Source organism: Boleophthalmus pectinirostris, unplaced genomic scaffold (genome assembly GCF_026225935.1).
Source record: "Boleophthalmus pectinirostris isolate CB_2022bp ecotype Guang Dong unplaced genomic scaffold, ASM2622593v1 HiC_scaffold_20, whole genome shotgun sequence".
Taxonomy (NCBI): Eukaryota; Metazoa; Chordata; class Actinopteri; order Gobiiformes; family Gobiidae; genus Boleophthalmus; species Boleophthalmus pectinirostris.
This window is the reverse complement of record NW_026571153.1, coordinates 18,670,889-18,690,299: the sequence shown is the minus strand read 5'-3', so window position 1 is coordinate 18,690,299 and position 19,411 is coordinate 18,670,889. Positions and strand designations below refer to the sequence as shown.

The 19,411-nt window shown below is 39.7% G+C and overlaps 3 protein-coding genes across 3 annotated transcripts in view; all 3 read left to right on the top strand.

Annotated features, from left to right (window-relative positions):
• Positions 1-6,770, top strand: part of LOC110159888 (obscurin-like) — a 35,308-nt gene extending 28,538 nt beyond the window's left edge. The window contains exons 21-29 of the mRNA XM_055156178.1: positions 2,798-3,061; positions 3,144-3,215; positions 3,540-3,902; positions 4,009-4,125; positions 4,190-4,278; positions 4,640-4,874; positions 5,116-5,313; positions 5,512-5,763; positions 6,718-6,770. Coding sequence (XP_055012153.1) covers positions 2,798-3,061; positions 3,144-3,215; positions 3,540-3,902; positions 4,009-4,125; positions 4,190-4,278; positions 4,640-4,874; positions 5,116-5,313; positions 5,512-5,763; positions 6,718-6,770 — 1,643 coding nt within the window. The remainder of the gene's footprint in view (positions 1-2,797; positions 3,062-3,143; positions 3,216-3,539; positions 3,903-4,008; positions 4,126-4,189; positions 4,279-4,639; positions 4,875-5,115; positions 5,314-5,511; positions 5,764-6,717) is intronic.
• On the top strand, positions 6,770-13,403 carry LOC129409686 (basement membrane-specific heparan sulfate proteoglycan core protein-like; the record flags this gene model as incomplete). The annotated part of the gene is made up of 10 exons (XM_055156177.1): positions 6,770-6,980; positions 7,113-7,364; positions 8,236-8,373; positions 8,456-8,482; positions 8,570-8,815; positions 9,698-9,952; positions 10,063-10,314; positions 12,229-12,489; positions 12,583-13,193; positions 13,263-13,403. Coding segments are annotated over 9 exons (2,148 nt in total), but the record flags the coding sequence as incomplete, so codon positions are not given.
• LOC129409685 (uncharacterized) lies at positions 13,182-18,345 on the top strand. The gene is made up of 13 exons (XM_055156176.1): positions 13,182-13,197; positions 13,263-13,559; positions 13,713-13,985; positions 14,049-14,315; positions 14,393-14,506; positions 14,606-14,621; positions 14,715-14,785; positions 15,260-15,313; positions 16,024-16,077; positions 16,345-16,383; positions 16,463-16,525; positions 17,839-17,892; positions 18,099-18,345. Exons 1-13 carry the CDS (start codon positions 13,182-13,184, stop codon positions 18,140-18,142), a joined length of 1,362 nt encoding a protein of 453 aa, XP_055012151.1. The 3' UTR covers positions 18,143-18,345.
• Positions 18,346-19,411: the final 1,066 nt, after the last annotated feature.

Genomic DNA, 19,411 nt, shown 5'->3' with positions numbered 1-19,411 from the left:
ATAGACTTTATGTACAAATTGCAGTGTTTTTCTTTTTTTTTTTTTTTCTTCATAAAACTGTCATAGATTAATATTTTTTTAATTTTTTTTTTTTTTTCCCCAGAATGGGTTCTCTTTTCATTGACATTGTTTCTATTCATTACCATAAATAATGAAACCTTAAGATGCCAGTTTCTGTCCAATATTACTTCCAGCAAATTAATTATATGCATTAATTCAATAATAATATGTTTTACTCTGACTATTTACCTGTACTTCTCAGTGTGACTGGCCTATCAGTGCTTAGTGGGAAGATTGATTTGTCTGATTTTTGTTTCATGTTTTGTTTTGTTTTGTTTTACTGTCAGTTGGAACACAAAGGTTTTGTCCAGGCTGATTTCTCCCATAGGCTTTTATTGTAAATGCATAGTTTTATCTAAGCTATAACACACACCCTCAAACTAAGTGATTGTGTTTTGTATACAGACTATATACTATCATATTTTTTACTGAATTATGAAAGTTCAGATTTTGTCTAATTGTTTTCACAAGGCATGTTTGATTTCCTCTATTACACTATCAGACTATGAAAATCCTCATGAAGTGGATTTTACTGCTTTGTTCATGAATAGGCTGTTTTTACATAGAGATACATCACCTCTGAATAGGCACAGAAACACATCCAAACCACTTTTAATGACGTTTTGCATTTTCATCTGGTTTTTCAGGCATGAACAGTCCAAATGTGACAATATGCTTTGCACAAGGTGAGAGAATGTCATGTGGGGAGGGGCTAAATGTGGGCTCAAATTCTTTAAATACTTTTTTTTTTTTTTCCTAGAACATAGAAAAAAAATCCCGCACACCATCTTACTTGCAAATTGTGAGATTTATTAGGACAAACTGTGCAACGTTTTGGCACTAGGCCTTCGTCAGGCAAACAGAATGAGAGCTCAGGTGGCCATCTTAAATATGGTGTGGTAAGCACCCAAGGGTGACAGTGCACTCAAAACCCCATAATTCAAAAAACAAAGACAATCAACATACAGTGTAATGATAATAATAATGAAATATTAATCATTAGTAGAAAAATCATTGAATAATAATAGAAAAATAAGAAAATGATTATTATAATTTTTCTATTATTCTATAATTTTTCTATTAATATTCAAATGAGTTTTCTACTAATGATTAATATTTCATTATTATTATTATTACACTGTATGTTGATTGTCTTTGTTTTTTGAATTATGAGGTTTTGTCACACTGAAATCCTTTTTAATTTGGCTCTGTTAAAGTCACAGGTTTTGGGTGTTGTCTCACACATGTGGACACATTTAATCAGATGTATTGACGATCACTCTGCTGAAATATGAGCTTCATGTAATCTTACATCTGTGCACATGAAAATGTAAACACCTCATCATTACAACACAATAGAGGCTGATATTTTTGATGATGTTCGTACTTATTTCCTTGTTTGGGTGCATTATGATGAAGTGTGGTGTGAAAAGGAAGGAAACACAGAGTCAGTCCAGTTAAACATCATCGTCATCATGTATAAAACTGCATCTTTCTCCACAGAGTCTATAGTTGTGTGTGTAGTTGGAGTCTGTTCACACTCTGAGGATGGGAGCCTCTCTGCTCTGGACACTGTGGTCCATCTGTGAGTACTACACTTTGGTCACCACTAAAGACTTTACACCTGGGTCACTACATTCATACTTGGTGAACGTGGACATGGAATCTACATGTTTATGTGTTTTTATTCCAGTGTTTTGTGTCGCCATCTGCAAACAGACACAAGGTAATGATCTCTGTTTCATTTGGATTTGGGAGTTATACTGCTATATGGATCAATGTTCATTTCAGAAACTTCAAATTTAACTTTAAAGTAGTGGGCTGGTTGATAATAACATGATGCTAATTAAAGAAAATCAACTAAAGTCACTCGGCCTCATTCATGAATCTTTTATTTAAAAATGTTAAGAACTTCCACTTGAAGAAAATGCTGAGAAACTCAGTGCCAGATTCACAAAGTGTTATTAAGCTCACAAATTCTTTGCGCCTAATTCACCAACATCGAGCTACAAATAAAACAACACTCCTTACGTCTCATATAAATAAAAATTAATATGTATTTTGTAAGAAACTCCTCTGAGCTTCCATGTATGGCCAATATGGGTTTGGCATTATATAAAAAGCACAAGGGAGAGAGTGAATGAGGTCAGATAAGTAGAGATAAATAGAGAGGGAGGGGGATGGTGTAGTGGGGCATAAAAGTGTGTTTTGGTCATGGGGGGTCGATGGGGTGATGGGGGTAGGAGGGGCTGGGGTGGGACAGGCTGAGGGTCACTGGCACAGACAGTACACAATCTAGAGTCACTGCAGTCTGTATAGACACAATAGACTACATGGTCTATAAAAACTCCTTGGAAATGTCATTGGTTTACAGAGTCATATTTTTATGAGAAATAATAAAAAAATAGATAAGTTACAGTTACAGTTAATTACAGTCATGGGGTAATTAGATTTTTTATGAAAGTTATAATATTTTTAAAACACCTGATTTTTTTGTTTTTATGAGTACTTCTTCCAGAACATTTCAGCTAAGAAAATATTTTGTGAATGTCAAAAATGTTTGTAAAAATAAAAATGTGTTTGCAAGAACACTTCATGAATGAGGCCCATTGTTTTAAATGCAATGTTCAAGTCCCACCAGCTTCTCTCCTCCAATCTGTCTCGAGAGTTAAGTACATCATAAAATATCCATCTTTTCCCATGAGTCTGTTCATGCTCCTCTTCTGTTGAGTTACAGGTGACAGGTTCACTCTGGATGTTCCTGGACAGTCTGTGTATCTGGAGGACACAGTGACTGTGAGGTGCACAGCTCATGGTGAAAAACATCTGCAGTTTTACAAAGATGGAACACTTGTACAAAATGACACACAACATGTGCTGTTCCAACAACCAGACTTTACAGATCTGATCATTAATTCAGTGTCAAAATCAGATGAGGGTTTGTATTTGTGTGGAGCCAGTGAGGAAACACGATCAGATGAAAAAGAACTGAAAGTTACAGGTAAGATGAGCACATGATCCTCCATAAATTATAAAAATACTACACCAGAAGTTTATTTGTATTTGTTCCTCTTTGTTTACAGAAAAGACCCGCAGAGTTGAACTGACTGTGTCAAACACAGAAACACCAGTAGGGGGCAGTGTGACACTGAGCTGTGATATACAGGATTGGACTGAAAAAACATGAATGGTTCAGACGAAATTATGACTCTGGATCTAAATGGGAAAATATTGGCAAAGTGGAACAAACTGTCAGTGTCTCTGTTGGAGGAGTGTACTCATGCAGAGGGAACGACCATCATGTCGCCACAAAACTAAGTGATGAAGTCACTGTTGAGAAAACTGGTGAGTACAGAATATAAAGAATAATATCACTCCTTTAATTTGACATTTACACGTTATAATATTATCCTTTTGTCACTAACTGTTTGAACAAGTTCAGTGTTTTTTCTGTGTTTGTTTTTAGTCCCCTTTGTGAGTCCGAGTCAGTTTGGAGGTATTTGTGGGAGAGAGTCTGACTCTCAGCTGTGAGGTGGAGGGAGCAGACACACAGTGGACCTATGAGTGGAGCAGGAGCAGACTGAACCCACCTCCAACAACCAGAGAATACACAGTGTCCAGAGTGACTGAGTCTGACACAGGAGCCTACAGCTGCAGAGCCCAGAGAGGCCCACACCTCACCACTGTGTGGAGCACCACCTCTGTCTCTGTACTCAGTGAGTCTGTTTTCTGTTTACACTTTGACTTTACAAAGCAGCAGGTGAATGAAGATGTGGCCAAAGGTGTCTTCTGTTCAGAACAGCCAGAAGTGCACCGTATTTGTTTTTGTGTGTTGGGCAGGGGCAATTGATTATTGCAATGTCAGTTTAAATGTACTTTACACTATTGGTGTTTTCATATGTTTAATTTTGAATGTCAGTTGTCAGGAAGTCAGTGCTCCCCCTGCAGGTGGAGTCAGGTACTTTGAGCTGAGAGAACTTGTCCTGGAGCAGAGCAGGGAGGATGGTGTTGAACACAGAGCTGAAGTCCACAAACAGGATCCTGGTGTAGGTTCCCAGAGTCCAGGTGCTGCAGGATGAAGTGGAGGCCCAGGTTAATGGTGTCCTCTACAGACCTGTTGGCTCTGTAGAACTGGCAGGTGTCCAGGAGGGGGAGGGGATGGACTTGAAATGTGACACAACCAAACACTCAAAAGTCTTCATGACTACAGACGTCAGGGTCATAGGCCTGTGGATATTGAGCCTAATGATCCAGGGCTTATTGGAACACGAACAATGATGGAAGAATTGCCAAATCTGATTCTTCTTGGAAAGTTGTTTGGGAATTGGAGTTGTGGGTTGTGTTTTGTGGTTGTTCTTTGCACCTTCACATCATAAAAGTTGTAATTTTTTACCTTTGTTCCTCTTCTGTTTCACTGTAATAAACCCAATAATAACTACATTACAAGTTATTCATGTCAAGTCAATATTGATGCAATATATATTGGAAATATACACATCTCAACATTTTGTCATCAGACAAAAAAGTATTTTCTCAGTATTTGCTCTCTGTTGCACAGATGCCAATCTGAAGCCTGCAGACTCCAGTCCAGTCTGTGTATCAGGGGGACTCAGTGACTCTGGTCTGTTCTGGTCCTGCTCAGAGACAGTTATTCTTCTTCAAAGATGGAAAACCTGTTCAACATCAGCCTCAGCACAAATCTACAACAACAGTCCAACTGAAAATCAGTCCAGTGTCAAAAACAGACCAGGGTCAGTACTCCTGTGGGATCAATGAGGAAGTACAATCACACAAAAGGAGACTCACAGTAAAAGGTCAGTATTTAACACAACTACTCCAGTTCATCCTCACACTTCAAAGTCCTGCAATCACTGTCAAACAAACTGGTGAGTCCTGTTCTCTGGTCCTGTGGTCATCATCAGTGTTTCCTTCTGTAGTTGAAGTATTTCTCTTTTTTCTTCTTTTTTTACATGTTTCCTGGAGCTGAGTGCATGATCCTCCCTGAATTAAAATGACACCAGATATTTGTTTGTATTTGTTCCTGTTTGTTTACAGAAAGTACCCGCAGAGTTGGACTGACTGTGTCAAACACAGAAACACCAGTAGGGGGCAGTGTAACACTGAGCTGTGATGTACAGGGTTGGACTGAAAAACATGAATGGTTTAGACGAAATTATGACTCTGGATCTGAAAGGGGAACTATTGGCAAAGTTGAACAAAAAGTCAGTGTCTCTGTTGGAGGAGTGTACTCATGCAGAGGGAACGACCATCATGTCGCCACAAAAACTAAGTGATGAAGTCACTGTGAGAAAACTGGTGAGTACAGAATTAAAGAATATATTACCTTTACACATCGCTCTCTACTTCAATTTGTCATTTACATGTTATAAAATCATCTTTTTGTTACAAACAATTTGAACAAGTTCAGTGTTTTTTCTGTGAATCTTCCAGTCCCCACTGTGAGTCCGAGTCAGTTGGAGGTATTTGTGGGAGAGAGTCTGAGTCTGAGCTGTGAGGTGGAGGGAGCAGACACACAGTGGACCTATCAGTGGAACAGGAACAGACTGAACCTACATCCAACAACCAGAGAATACAGAGTGTCCAGAGTGACTGAGTCTGACACAGGAGCCTACAGCTGCAGAGCCCAGAGAGACCCACACCTCATCACTGTGTGGAGCACCAGCACCACTGTCACTGTACACAGTGAGTCTGTTCTGTTTACACTTCGACTTTACAAAGCAGCAGGTGAATGATGATGTTGCCAAAGGAGCCTTCTGTCCAACATTGGACCAATATTGTTTTTGTCTGTTGGGCAGTGGCAATCGATCCTTGCAATGACAGTTTAAAAGCACATTAAACTGTTGGTGTTTTAATGTGTTTAGTTTTGAATGTCAGTACTGAGGAAGTCAGAGCTCCCCCTGCAGGTGGAGTCAGGTACTTTGAGCTGAGAGAACTTGTCCTGGAGCAGAGCAGGGAGGATGGTGTTGAACACTGAGCTTGAAGTCCACAAACAGGATCCTGGTGTAGGTCCCCAGAGAGTCCAGGTGCTGCAGGATGAAGTGGAGGCCCAGGTTAATGGTGTCCTCTACAGACCTGTTGACTGTGTAGAACTGCAGGGATCCAGGAGGGGGAGGGGATGGACTTGAAGTGTGACACAATCAAACACTCAAAAGTCTTCATGACTACAGACGTCAGTGAGTCCAGTGATATGGGGCTTCTTGGAGACTCAAACAAGGCTGGAAGCATTTAAACAGGCCAGGACATGGTATGGTACCAGGGAGGTGTTTAAAGATGTCAGTGAAAACAGGAGTCAGCTCATCCACATAGTGTCTCACGGCGGAATTAGAAACACTATCAAGGCCGGGTGCTTCTCAGGGTTCAGCCTCCAGAAGAGTTGCCAAGTCAGATTCTTTATAGCCATTTTGGGCTTCTATTTTTGGAAAGTTGTTTACAAATTATTATGACACTTGTGGGGTTTTTTTTAACGCTTACACTTTGCACTTTCACATTATAAGTGGTGATTTTTCTTCTTGTTCTGTGTTACTATAATACACCCAATAATACAACTACTCTGAACCACATTTACCCTGGGTTGCAGAGTTAATATTCTTTTATGAACTCATGTCTGAAAATATACCATCTTTTTCCCTTTTGCAGAAAGGCAACGCACTGTCACTGTGGAGACCTTTGTTTCTCAGTTATACCAGTAGAGGGCAGTGTGACTCTGAGCTGTGCTGTAGCCGGTTGGAATAAAACAATTAATTGGTTCAGACAAAAATTTTACCCTGGATCTAAATGGGAAAATATTGCAAAAGTGGAACAAACTATCAGTGTCTCTGTTGGAGGAGTGTACTCATGCAGAGGGAAGGACAATCATGTCATCACAAAACTAAGTGATGAAGTCACTGTTAAGAAAACTGGTGAGTACAGAATATAAAGAATACATTACCTTTACACATCTCTCTCCTTCAGTTTGACATTTACATGTTATATTATCATGTTTTTGTCATAAAACTCTTTAAAAAGTTCCTTTTTTTCTATGAATCTTCCAGTCCCCACTGTGAGTCCAAGTCAGTTGGAGGTATTTGTGGGAGAGAGTCTGAGTCTGAGCTGTGAGGTGGAGGGAGCAGACACACAGTGGACCTATCAGTGGAACAGGAACAGACCAAACCTACGTCCAACAACCAGAGAATACAGAGTGTCCAGAGTGACTGAGTCTGACACAGGAGCCTACAGCTGCAGAGCCCAGAGAGACCCACACCTCATCACTGTGTGGAGCACCAGCACCACTGTCACTGTACACAGTGAGTCTGTGTTCTGTTTACACTTTGACTTTACAAAGCAGCAGGTGAATGAAGGTGTGGCCAAAGGTGTCTTCTGTTCAGAACAGCCAGAAGTGCAGTGTTTTTGTTTTTGTCTGTTAGGTATCAGTGTTTGATTTTTGCAATGTCAGTTTAAAATCACTTTACACTATTAGTGTTTTGATATGTTTAATTTTGAAATCCAGTCTGTCAGGAGGTCAGTGCTTCCCCTGCAGGTGGAGTCAGGATGTTGAGCAGAGAGAGCTTGTCCTGGGACAGAGCAGGGAGGATGGTGAACACTGAGCTGAATTCCACAAACAGGATCCTGGTGTAGGTTCCAGGTGCTGCAGGATGAAGTGGAGGACCAGGTTAATGGCGTACTCTACAGACCCGTTGGCTCTGTAGAACTGCAGAGGTTCAGGAGGGGGAAGGGGATGGACTTGAGGTGGGACACAACCAAACACTCAAAAGTCTTCATGACTACAGACCTCACTGTCACAGACCTGTGGTTATTGAGTCCAGTGATCCAGGGTTTTCTGGAGACTCGACCAGTGATGGAAGAATTGCCAAATCAGGTTCTTTACAGCATCTTTGGGCTTGTATTTTTGGAAATTAGTTTGGGAATTTTGATAGTTGTGGGTTGTGTTTTGGCCTTGCTCTTCGCACCTTTACGTCATAAAAGTTGTAATTGTTTTTACCTTTTTCCTGTTCTGTTTCACTGTAATAGACCCAATAATGACTACAATACAAGTTATGAATGTTTTAAAGTCAATACTGATGTAAAATATGTTGTAAAAATGCACACCTCAACATTCTGTCAACAGAAATACATTATTTAAAAGTGTTTTCTCAGTGTTTGTCCTCTGTTGCACAGATGCCAATCTGAAGCTGCAGACTCCAGTCCAGTCTGTGTATCAGGGGGACTCAGTGACTCTGGTCTGTTCTGGTCCTGCTCAGAGACAGTTACTCTTCTTTAAAGATTGGAAAACCTGTTTCAACATCAGNACATTAAGTGAGACCTCACAGAGAGTCAGTGTCTCCAGAGGAGGAAATACAGCTGCAGAGGACAGGACCAGTTCATCCTCACACCTAAGTCCTGCAAGTCACTGTCAAACAAACTGGTGAGTCCTGTTCTCTGTCCCTGTGCTCAGCATCAGTGTCTCCTTCTGTATTTGAAACATTTCTCTTTTACACATTTCCCAACACAGTGTCTGTGCGTCCAAACTGGCCTGTGTTATTTGTGGGAGAGAGTCTGACTCTCAGCTGTGAGGTGGAGGGAGCAGACACACAGTGGACCTATGAGTGGAGCAGGAGCAGACTGAACCCACCTCCAACAACCAGAGAATACACAGTGTCCAGAGTGACTGAGTCTGACACAGGAGCCTACAGCTGCAGAGCCCAGAGAGGCCCACACCTCACCACTGTGTGGAGCACCACCACTGTCACTGTACACAGTGAGTCTGTGTTCTGTTTACACTTTGACTTTACAAAGCAGCAGGTGAATGAAGATGTGGCCAAAGTTGGCTTCTGTTCAGAACAGCCAGAAGTGCAATGTTTTTGTTTTTGTCTGTTGGGTATCAGTGTTTGATTTTTGCAATGTCAGTTTAAAATCACTTTACACTATTTGTGTTTTAATATGTTTAATTTTGAATTCCAGTCTGTCAGGAAGTCAGTGCTCCTCTGCAGGTGGAGTCGAAATGTTGAGCAGAGAGAGCTTGTCCTGGGACAGAGCAGGGAGGATAGTGTTGAACATTGAGCTTGAAGTCCACAAACAGGATCCTGGTGTAGGTTCCCAGAAAGTCCAGGTGCTGTAGGATGAAGTGGAGGACCAGGTTAATGGCGTTCTCTAAAGACCCGTTGGCTCTGTAGAACTGCAGAGGTTCAAGAGGGGGAAGGGGATGGACTTGAGGTGGGACACAACCAAACACTCAAAAGTCTTCATGACTACAGACCTCAGGGTCACAGACCTGTGGTTATTGAGTCCAGTGATCCAGGGTTTTCTGGAGACTCGACCAATGATGGAAGAATTGCCAAATCAGATTCTTTATGGCAACTTTGGGCTTGTATTTTTGGAAATTAGTTTGGGAATTTTGATAGTTGTGGTTGTGTTTTGGGGCTTGTTCTTCACACCTTTACGTCATAAAAGTTGTAATTTTTTTTTTTTCCTGTTCAGTTTCACTGTAATAGACCCAATAATGACTACAATACAAGTTTATGAATGTTTTAAAAGTCAATACTGAAGTAAAATATATTGTAAAAATGCACACCTCAACATTCTGTCAACAGAAATATGTTATTTAAAAGTGTTTTCTCAGTGTTTGCCCACTGTTGCACAGATGCCAATCTGAACCTGCAGACTCCAGTCCAGTCTGTGTATCAGGGGGACTCAGTGACTCTGGTCTGTTCTGGTCCTGCTCAGAGACAGTTACTCTTCTTTAAAGATGGAAAACCTGTTCAACATCAGCCTCAGCATGAACCTACAACAACAGTCCAACTGAAAATCAGTACAGTGTCAAAAGCAAACCAGGGTCAGTACTCCTGTGGGATCAGTGAGGAAGTACAATCACACAACTGGACACTCACAGTAAAAGGTCAGTATTTAACACAACTACTCTGAACCACATGTGCCCTGGTCTGCAGAGTTCATATTTTTTATGGATTTATGTCTGAACATTTTACCATCTCTTTTCCTTCTTTGCAGAAACAAAACGCAGTGTCCTTGTGACACCATTGTCCTCAGTTATCCCAGTAGGGGGCAGTGTGACTCTGAGCTGTTACATAGACGGGTTTACAGGGGGATACACATGGTTCAGGGGTAGTTATTCTCAAACTGAAACATTAAGTGAGACCTCACAGAGAGTCAGTGTCTCCAGAGGAGGAGAATACAGCTGCAGAGGACAGGACCAGTTCATCCTCACACCTCAAAGTCCTGCAGTCACTGTCAAACAAACTGGTGAGTCCTGTTCTCTGACCCTGTGGTCATCATCAGTGTCTCCTTCTGTAGTTGAAGTATTTCTCTTTTACACACTTCCCAACACAGTGTCTCTGACTCCAAACTGGTCTGTGTTATTTGTGGGAGAGAGTCTGAGTCTGAGCTGTGAGGTGAGGGAGCAGACACACAGTGGACCTATCAGTGGAACAGGAACAGACTGAACCTACGTCCAACATCCAGAGAATACAGAGTGTCCAGTGTGACTGAGTCTGACACAGGAGCCTACAGCTGCAGAGCCCAGAGAGACCCACATCTCATCACTGTGTGGAGCACCAGCACCACTGTCACTGTACACAGTGAGTCTGTGTTCTGTTTACACTTTGACTTTACAAAGCAGCAGGTGAATGAAGATGTGGCCAAAGTTGGCTTCTGTTCAGAACAGCCAGAAGTGCAATGTTTTTGTTTTTGTCTGTTGGGTATCAGTGTTTGATTTTTGCAATATCAGTTTAAAATCACTTTACACTATTTGTGTTTTAATATGTTTAATTTTGAATTCCAGTCTGTCAGGAAGTCAGTGCTCCTCCTGCAGGTGGAGTCGAAATGTTGAGCAGAGAGAGCTTGTCCTGGGACAGAGCAGGGAGGATAGTGTTGAACATTGAGCTTGAAGTCCACAAACAGGATCCTGGTGTAGGTTCCCAGAAAGTCCAGGTGCTGCAGGATGAAGTGGAGGACCAGGTTAATGGCGTTCTCTAAAGACCCGTTGGCTCTGTAGAACTGCAGAGGTTCAAGAGGGGGAAGGGGATGGACTTGAGGTGGGACACAACCAAACACTCAAAAGTCTTCATGACTACAGACCTCAGGGTCACAGACCTGTGGTTATTGAGTCCAGTGATCCAGGGTTTTCTGGAGACTCGACCAATGATGGAAGAATTGCCAAATCAGATTCTTTATGGCAACTTTGGGCTTGTATTTTTGGAAATTAGTTTGGGAATTTTGATAGTTGTGGTTGTGTTTTGGGGCTTGTTCTTCGCACCTTTACGTCATAAAAGTTGTAATTTTTTACCTTTTTCCTGTTCAGTTTCACTGTAATAGACCCAATAATGACTACAATACAAGTTATGAATGTTTTAAAGTCAATACTGAAGTAAAATATATTGTAAAAATGCACACCTCAACATTCTGTCAACAGAAATATGTTATTTAAAAGTGTTTTCTCAGTGTTTGCCCACTGTTGCACAGATGCCAATCTGAACCTGAAGACTCCAGTCCAGTCTGTGTATCAGGGGGACTCAGTGACTCTGGTCTGTTCTGGTCCTGCTCAGAGACAGTTACTCTTCTTTAAAGATGGAAAACCTGTTCAACATCAGCCTCAGCATGAATCTACAACAACAGTCCAACTGAAAATCAGTACAGTGTCAAAAAGCAAACCAGGGTCAGTACTCCTGTGGGATCAGTGAGGAAGTACAATCACACAACTGGACACTCACAGTAAAAGGTCAGTATTTAACACAACTACTCTGAACCACATGTGCCCTGGTCTGCAGAGTTCATATTTTTTTATGGATTTATGTCTGAACATTTTACCATCTCTTTTCCTTCTTTGCAGAAACAAAACGCAGTGTCCTTGTGACACCATTGTCCTCAGTTATCCCAGTAGGGTGGCAGTGTGACTCTGAGCTGTTACATAGAGGGGTTTACAGGGAGATACATATGGGTTCAGGGTAGTTATTCTCAAAACTGAAACATTAAGTCAGACCTCACAGAGTGTCAGTGTCTCCAGAGGAGGAGAGTACAGCTGCAGAGGACAGGACCAGTTCATCCTCACACCTCAAAGTCCTGCAGTCACTGTCAAACAAACTGGTGAGTCCTGTTCTCTGTCCCTGTGGTCATCATCAGTGTCTCCTTCTGTAGTTGAAGTATTTCTCTTTTACACAGTTCCCAACACAGTGTCTCTGACTCCAAACTGGTCTGTGTTATTTGTGGGAGAGAGTCTGAGTCTGAGCTGTGAGGTGAAGGGAGCAGACACACAGTGGACCTATCAGTGGAACAGGAACAGACTGAACCTACGTCCAACAACCAGAGAATACAGAGTGTCCAGAGTGACTGAGTCTGACACAGGAGCCTACAGCTGCAGAGCCCAGAGAGACCCACACCTCATCACTGTGTGGAGCACCAGCACCACTGTCACTGTACACAGTATGTGCACTTTCACTGTACAAAGTGTGGGTTTTGACCTGCATGTTTCTAATTGGTGAAGTTCATGTTTTGGTGTAATTATGTATTCTACAGACAAACCTCAGGTCACAGTGAGTGGACTCCCAGAGGTGAAGACAGGGGGCAGTGTGGAGCTGCTCTGCTCTGTCTCTCCACTTTCCTTTGGGTGGAAATATGAGTGGAGCAGAAATGAGCAGCTCTTTAAACAGTCTTCATCTGAGGCACAGGTGTCAGTGTCAGAGGGAGGGGAGTACCAGTGCAGAGCCAGCAGAGGAGAGCCTCCCTACTTCACAGAGCACAGCCACAAGTTCACACTCAGAGCCACTGGTCAGTTTGACTCTAACATGTCTCTTATACTACCAGATGTGTGTGCAGTACATGTACTTTTGTATGGTGATCTCCTGTGTAACTGTGTGTCCAGACTCCAGAGTGCCCTCTCTCTCTGTGGAGCCTCCCCTGGTCTCAGCTGTTCCCTGGAGAGCAGTTCTCTCTCACCTGTAGCGCTCATGGAGCAGGTGCTGAGTGGATGTTTGAATGGAGGAGATCAGAACAGAGTCTGGAGCACACACAAAGAGAAATGACCATCAGAGCAGCAGTGACACACAGAGGCTCCTACAGGTGCAGAGGAGTCCTGCCCCACACAGTCACTGAGTGGAGCCGCCCCCTCACACTAAATGTGTCTGACAGTAAGTTTATATTTAATATGACACAATGACATGGGATGTGATGATCTAAATGTAACATCTGCTCCTCAGGAGTCCCCCATCCTGTCCTGTCAGTGTCTGTGTCCTGGCTCAGTCCTGGGGCCTCTGTCTCTCTGAGCTGTGCTGTGACAGCGCCCTCTGCAGGATGGAGCTTTCACTGGTACAGGGCTGTTCCTCACTCACAGTCTTACACATATGAGCGGCTCCCAGGGGCCAGTGCCGCCTCTAAACACGACTCCTTCAGCCTCCAGGGCCTCAACCACTCAGTAACGTTTGTGTGTCAAACAGAGAGAGGAAGTCCCTCCTTCTACTCTGAACACAGTGACCCCTCCTTTGTCTGGTCTGGAGGTACGTCCCACATATCCATGTCCCTCGCCTGACTCACTAAAGCCTGACTCAGTAAAGCCTGACTCACTAAAGTCTGATTCACAAAATTCTGACTCACTAAAATCTGACTCACTAAAGTCTGTGTTACTTAAGCCTGGGTCTTGTGCTCCTCAGAGGCTGAGTCTCCAGTGTCTCTCTCGGTCAGTCCTGACAGAGCACAGCACTTCACTGATGATGTCATCACTCTGAGTTGTGGGTTCAGCTCCACTGGAGCAGACAGCACAGTCTGGAGGAGGTTTTCTGATAACACATTATCATCACAACAGTGTCATTGGAGTAAAGACAAGTCTAAATGTGAGTTTTATTTACCTGAGAAAACCAGTGCAGTGTTTTGGTGTGAGTCTGGATCAGGAGAAATGAGCAACGCCCTCAACATCTCAGTCCACAGTAAGTTTGATATAAAGTATAAGTAGTGAGTCTTTTATGTGTTTGACATGTTTAACTTCACAGGCGACATCATTCTTATGAGTCCAGTGAGAGCAGTGACTGAGGGACAGTCTGTGTCTCTCAGCTGTAAAATCAAGAAAGGGACTTTTACTTCAGTCCAATTTTATAAAAATGGAAAAATTATTCAAAATGGAACTGAACCAGAGCTCAACATCACTGCAGTGTCCAGGTCTGATGAAGGCTTTTATAAATGTGAGGGACAATGGAAACCAAGGCAACGGTCAAAACCAAACACTGTCATATCTCCAGAGAGTTGGATGTCGATTAAAAGTAAGTGAAACTATTCTTTAAAATAAAAAAAATACCTAAATACAAAAATAAAAGCGTATTCTAACTCATGATCACAGGTGCACCCAAAGGTGAGCTCTCTTCTTTTCCTGTGATGTGGGTGGTTGGACCTGTGTGTGCAGTGGTTTTACTCATAATACTGCTGCTTCTGGGTCGTTGTTTAAAGACTAAAGGTGGGATTTCAGTCTATATCAGTGTGCCTATATGCAATACTGTTTACATTTTACTACTGGTTAGTTTCATTTTTTTACATTTTGATTTTCATTTTGCAGACGTGCGCTTTCTGAGGTTGGTCTCTTTCTGTTTTTTTTTTTGTTTGTTTGTTTTGACATACTATTTATGGGATTGTTTAATTTGTGTGATCATTGACAATTTGGGCAGGACTCAACGAACCAATCAGAGCTCTGCTGAAGATCATGTGACAAGCAATGACCACACCTCCCCTACAGATGGTAAATTATTATTCATATAACTGGAGGAAGAGAAGCACATTATGTCATAGTGGTGTGATGTTTGCATGCACACCAAAAACCTGGTGATCATTATCTGATTTCTGGAGTTATCAGATCATTGAAAATCCATGTGAACAGTTATGTGAGTATCTGAGTGTTCCACTTGTATCTTGGACAGATGTCCTTGTCAAAGCCCGATTCCATCAGATCTCAGAAGCTAAGTCAGGTCAGACCTTGTACTTGGATGGGAGACCAGGTGCCATAGTGAAAGAAAAAATACAAAGATATGAATTAATACATGATATTTGGTTACTTCCTTAATTTTTTACACAATTTATTTTCTCTAGAATGACACTGTGAGTAATTAGTTGATCTAAAGCTAAAACTATAACTAACAACATAACAACTTGCTCAGTATCCAGATGTGATTTTGGCATGAAGAAAAAAAAATTAATAAGATGGGGTTTTTTTTAGGTGAAAATGTGACATATGCCCAGGTAAACCACCACAAAAAGAAGCAAAATCAAGGTGAGTAAACCTTATTTACTGTACTGTGTGCATGAGTGCTGGTGGTCGGAGGGATAGATAGCGCAGATTGGCAGCCTCACTTCAGTCAGTCTGCCACAGGGCAGCTGTGGCTTTAATACAGTAGCTTACCACCTCTGAGTGTGGAGTGAATGAATACTTCTTTTAAAGACTAAAGGTTAGATTTGAGTCTATATTAATGTTTTTATGTTGCCTGGAAATCCAGAAGGATATCTCTCTGTATTCAGATCTGTCCAGGCAAGTGTTTATGTACACTAGTGTATATATTTTACTATTGGTTAATTTCACTTTTATACACTTTTTGTTTTTTATTTTGCAGACCTGTGCTTTCCAAGGCTAGTCTTTTTCTTTCTTTTCTTTCTTTTTTTCATTATTTGTTTATTTATTTGTTTGTTTGTTTGCATACTTTTTATAGGATTGTTCTATTTATGTGATCGTTGGCAGTTTGGTTACTTCTTTATTTTTTTACATAATACGTTTTCTCTCGAATGACACTGAAAAATTTGTTGAGATAAAGCTTAACTATTTTACTAGGTACTACACAATAAATAAATAAATAAATACATACATACATACACACATACACAAATGAAATTATTGGTCCAAAACAATTTAGTATCCAGATGTCATTTTAGGGTGAAGAAAAATATGAATAAGATGTTTTTATTTTGTTTTTGTTTTGTTTTTTTTAGGTGAAAATGTGACATATGCGCAAATAAACCACCACAAAAAGAAGCAAAATAAAGGTAAGTCAATTATTTATCACAATATACTTGAAATGTTATTCTGTTTTGTGTATTTTACAGTTTACTTGCCCCAGGGCAGCTGTGGCTACAACAGGAGACGTATGCTTTATTATTATTATAGATTTGACAAGGACAGCTGTGCAACAAGGGAAAACCAAGACAAACTGTTTTAACTATTTTATCAGATATCAGCTTTGAAATGCTTAATATAAAAAGTGTCTCATCTGTATTTCCATTATCCATAATACAATTTGGTTTATTTGACAGATGCTGCTCACTCCCTACTTGAACTAAAATATATGAGAGGTGAGTTTGTTCTGCCTCTTCTGTATTTATTTATTTATATATTTTTTATTATAATTTTTGTTTTTAAATATAATTTCAGAGAGTAACAACCCCCCACAAGACGAGAGCTGTATTTATTCTAATATTCATCCACACTCTTCAGGTAAAACAAAGTTCTTAAAGCTCTTTACTTCTGTTATAAAAGTCCAGGATTGTGCAGGTGGCTCAGAGGTAAAGCTTCAGCGCATGTCCAGAGTTGATTTTGCACTTCACTAGTTCAGGCTCTTCATTCAAAACTTGCTTGATATAGAACTACTGATGAAGCTCAAATGCCCAAAAAATAAATAAGAGAAAATAATTAATACATTACATTTGGTTACTTCAGTTTTTTACTTAATACATTTTCTCTAGAATGTTTCTTAAATTTGAATAATTACTCACAGTGTCAATTTCACTAGGTACTGGATGTAACAGAAATCTTAGAAATTAATTATATGGTTCTGGAACTAAATTTCTAATTACTTTTTCTCATAGACTTTCTGAAAAAAATATACATAAATTATATTAAAAATTTGAAATCTTGCTCACGGCTAATTAGCTACGTGTTAACTAATGACCAAAAGACCTATTTTTTTCTGAAACTTCATATATAGCAAAGTTATTAAAACATTTCACTGAATCTTGTGTTTAAACTGCATCTTTGGACCTAAAACAGCCATGTTGTGGATATGAGTTAGCACGTAGCAGCATGTCTTTGAACTATTATATTATTATTATTATTATTATTATTATTATTATTATTATTATTATTATTATTGTAAAGGTCAAGTTAACTCTTATGTACATTAACATACAGTCCACGGCATTTATGCATTTAATATTAATGTTACGCTTTTATTTTGGTGACTTCCTGTGTGAGCGGAAGTTATGGTAAAACGTTAGCTTGGTGTACAGAAAAGACACAAAGTAAACACAGCAACGTTAACGGAGAAAAAACAAAAACAACCGTGAAATGTTATAAAAAAAATATATATATATTAAAGATAGCTGCAGTCGACAGGGGAACAAGTTTTTTTTTTTTTTTTTTTTTTGTGACCGTATATTTGAGCTTTTTGTAATTTATATTGAATTAATGTTAAAATATGGATAACAGTAATGAGCAGTGGATATGGTGTTCATACGGTCATTTCTGTTATTTTGTTCTTGTCCAGCTCTTACGTTGGTTCTATGACACAGCAAGGAAAAGATTCAATTCAGTTCTGGTCTTCTCAAATATTTATTTACTTATTTATTTATTTATTTATTTATTCATTCATTCATTCATTCATTTATGAGTAAAATAAATGGGAAGTTTACTTTAGGATCCATAGCGGGCGGTCACTGGAGAGCTCCATTATTGGTCCAAAACAACTACTAAACAAATGCAGATGTTATTTTGAAGTGAAGAAAAAATATGATTAAGATGTTGTTTTTTAGGTGAAAATGTAACATATGCCCAAGTCAGCTTCCACAAAATGAAGAAAAATAAAGGTGAGTCAACTTTATTTATCTCAAACTAATTTAAAACTGTATTTCATTTTACTTTTAGTATTTATAATTCAGTAAATATATATCCAAAATGAGCATTGTGGGCTTTCTAATTTTGCAGTTGCATTGTAAACAATTTTAGGGAATTAAAAGGTTTTTGGATATTTGAAATTGATTCTTTCCTCTTTTTTTATTTATTTTTTTAACAGCAAAAACCACCATGGATGACACCATTTACTCTCAGATCAACTAGAGCTCAATAACAATGAAATCTTAATGATGAATACAACTTTTTAAGCATTTGTGCATGTTTAATATTGCTTCATGATATGTATTTGTGTTTGCAGATTTATTTCATTATTTTTACTATGTATGCGCTAATGTAAAAACAATACACAGTGATGGTTTCATATTTTTAGCTAAATTCTTTAATAAATGTTCATTTTTTGCAAATTACTGCTTTTAGTATTTATTTTACATATATTTATTTTGGTGTTTTGGATTATACATCAGGCCCAGCTGAACTTGGTTTAAAAATATCCAACAGGTAGCCCATTAAAAACGTACTTCCAGGTTTGGTTTGGGCAAGAATCATTTGGTGACGCCACATTAACTTCACGTCTTTATACAGTTATATACGCTTTAGTCCATACCAACGGGTGAACAAATGAACTACTGCTAGGAAGGACTCAACTAAAGCAGAAATAAAGCATAATCCTTTGAAGATCTACGGACAGCCAAAATTATAATTTAAAAGTAGACTATTTTCAGTTTGTGGGACCATGGTGTAAGTCAGGGGAGTCCCACTTTTTTCATCAAGGGCCGCATTATCTAAACACCGACGAAGCGGAGGGCTGATCAAGGGCCGTAGACTGATGCTCAGTACAGTCAATAATTGAAATATGTGCATGTTTAAACATGTTACAATGAGCCATCAGTCTTTATTCATGCTAAAATCCTTAAAACCACACACTAAATATTAAATATTAGCTTTTTCAAGGTAGATTTTCAAAAAAAAAATTGCAGTAAAAAGTACATTTTTCAATCCAAAACATGCTACATAGGTCTCCAGGAAGAACAGTTGATAGCTAAGGTCAGTTAAATACAATCAATCATTTAACCTGCAACTACAGGAGAAAAATAACACTGGTGCTACACCCTGGTACAATGCATTTCTCCTGTTAAGGTTAATGTAAAAATTGTACACTGTCCCTGTCTCATTAAATAAATAAATTACTAAAATTAATTAATTAATTAATTAATAAAAAAAAAACAAAAACAAAAAAAAACGATGCAAGGTAATTTGGGCCAATTCACCTGGAAACCTGAGGGCCAAGAAAAAATGTATCTGAGGGCCGCATTTGGCCCATGAGCCATAGTTTGGACATGCCTAGTTTAAGTGGAATAAACAACGAGGAGCAGTGTGTTACACAGTTTTAATTTTGCTGACTGTCAGTATAACACACCACTTCTACTGTCTACTTTCACTTCAGTTAAATTATTTTGAAATACTTGTGTACAG

What these genes read in the sequence shown, in the direction of transcription:
- LOC129409685 (XM_055156176.1), top strand. An exon ending in CAAAAAGAAGCAAAATAAAG is followed by an intron (nt 16,078 to 16,344) that starts GTAAGTCAATTA and finishes TTTATTTGACAG; the next exon opens with ATGCTGCTCACTCCCTACTT. An exon ending in TATTCATCCACACTCTTCAG is followed by an intron (nt 16,526 to 17,838) that starts GTAAAACAAAGT and finishes GTTGTTTTTTAG; the next exon opens with GTGAAAATGTAACATATGCC.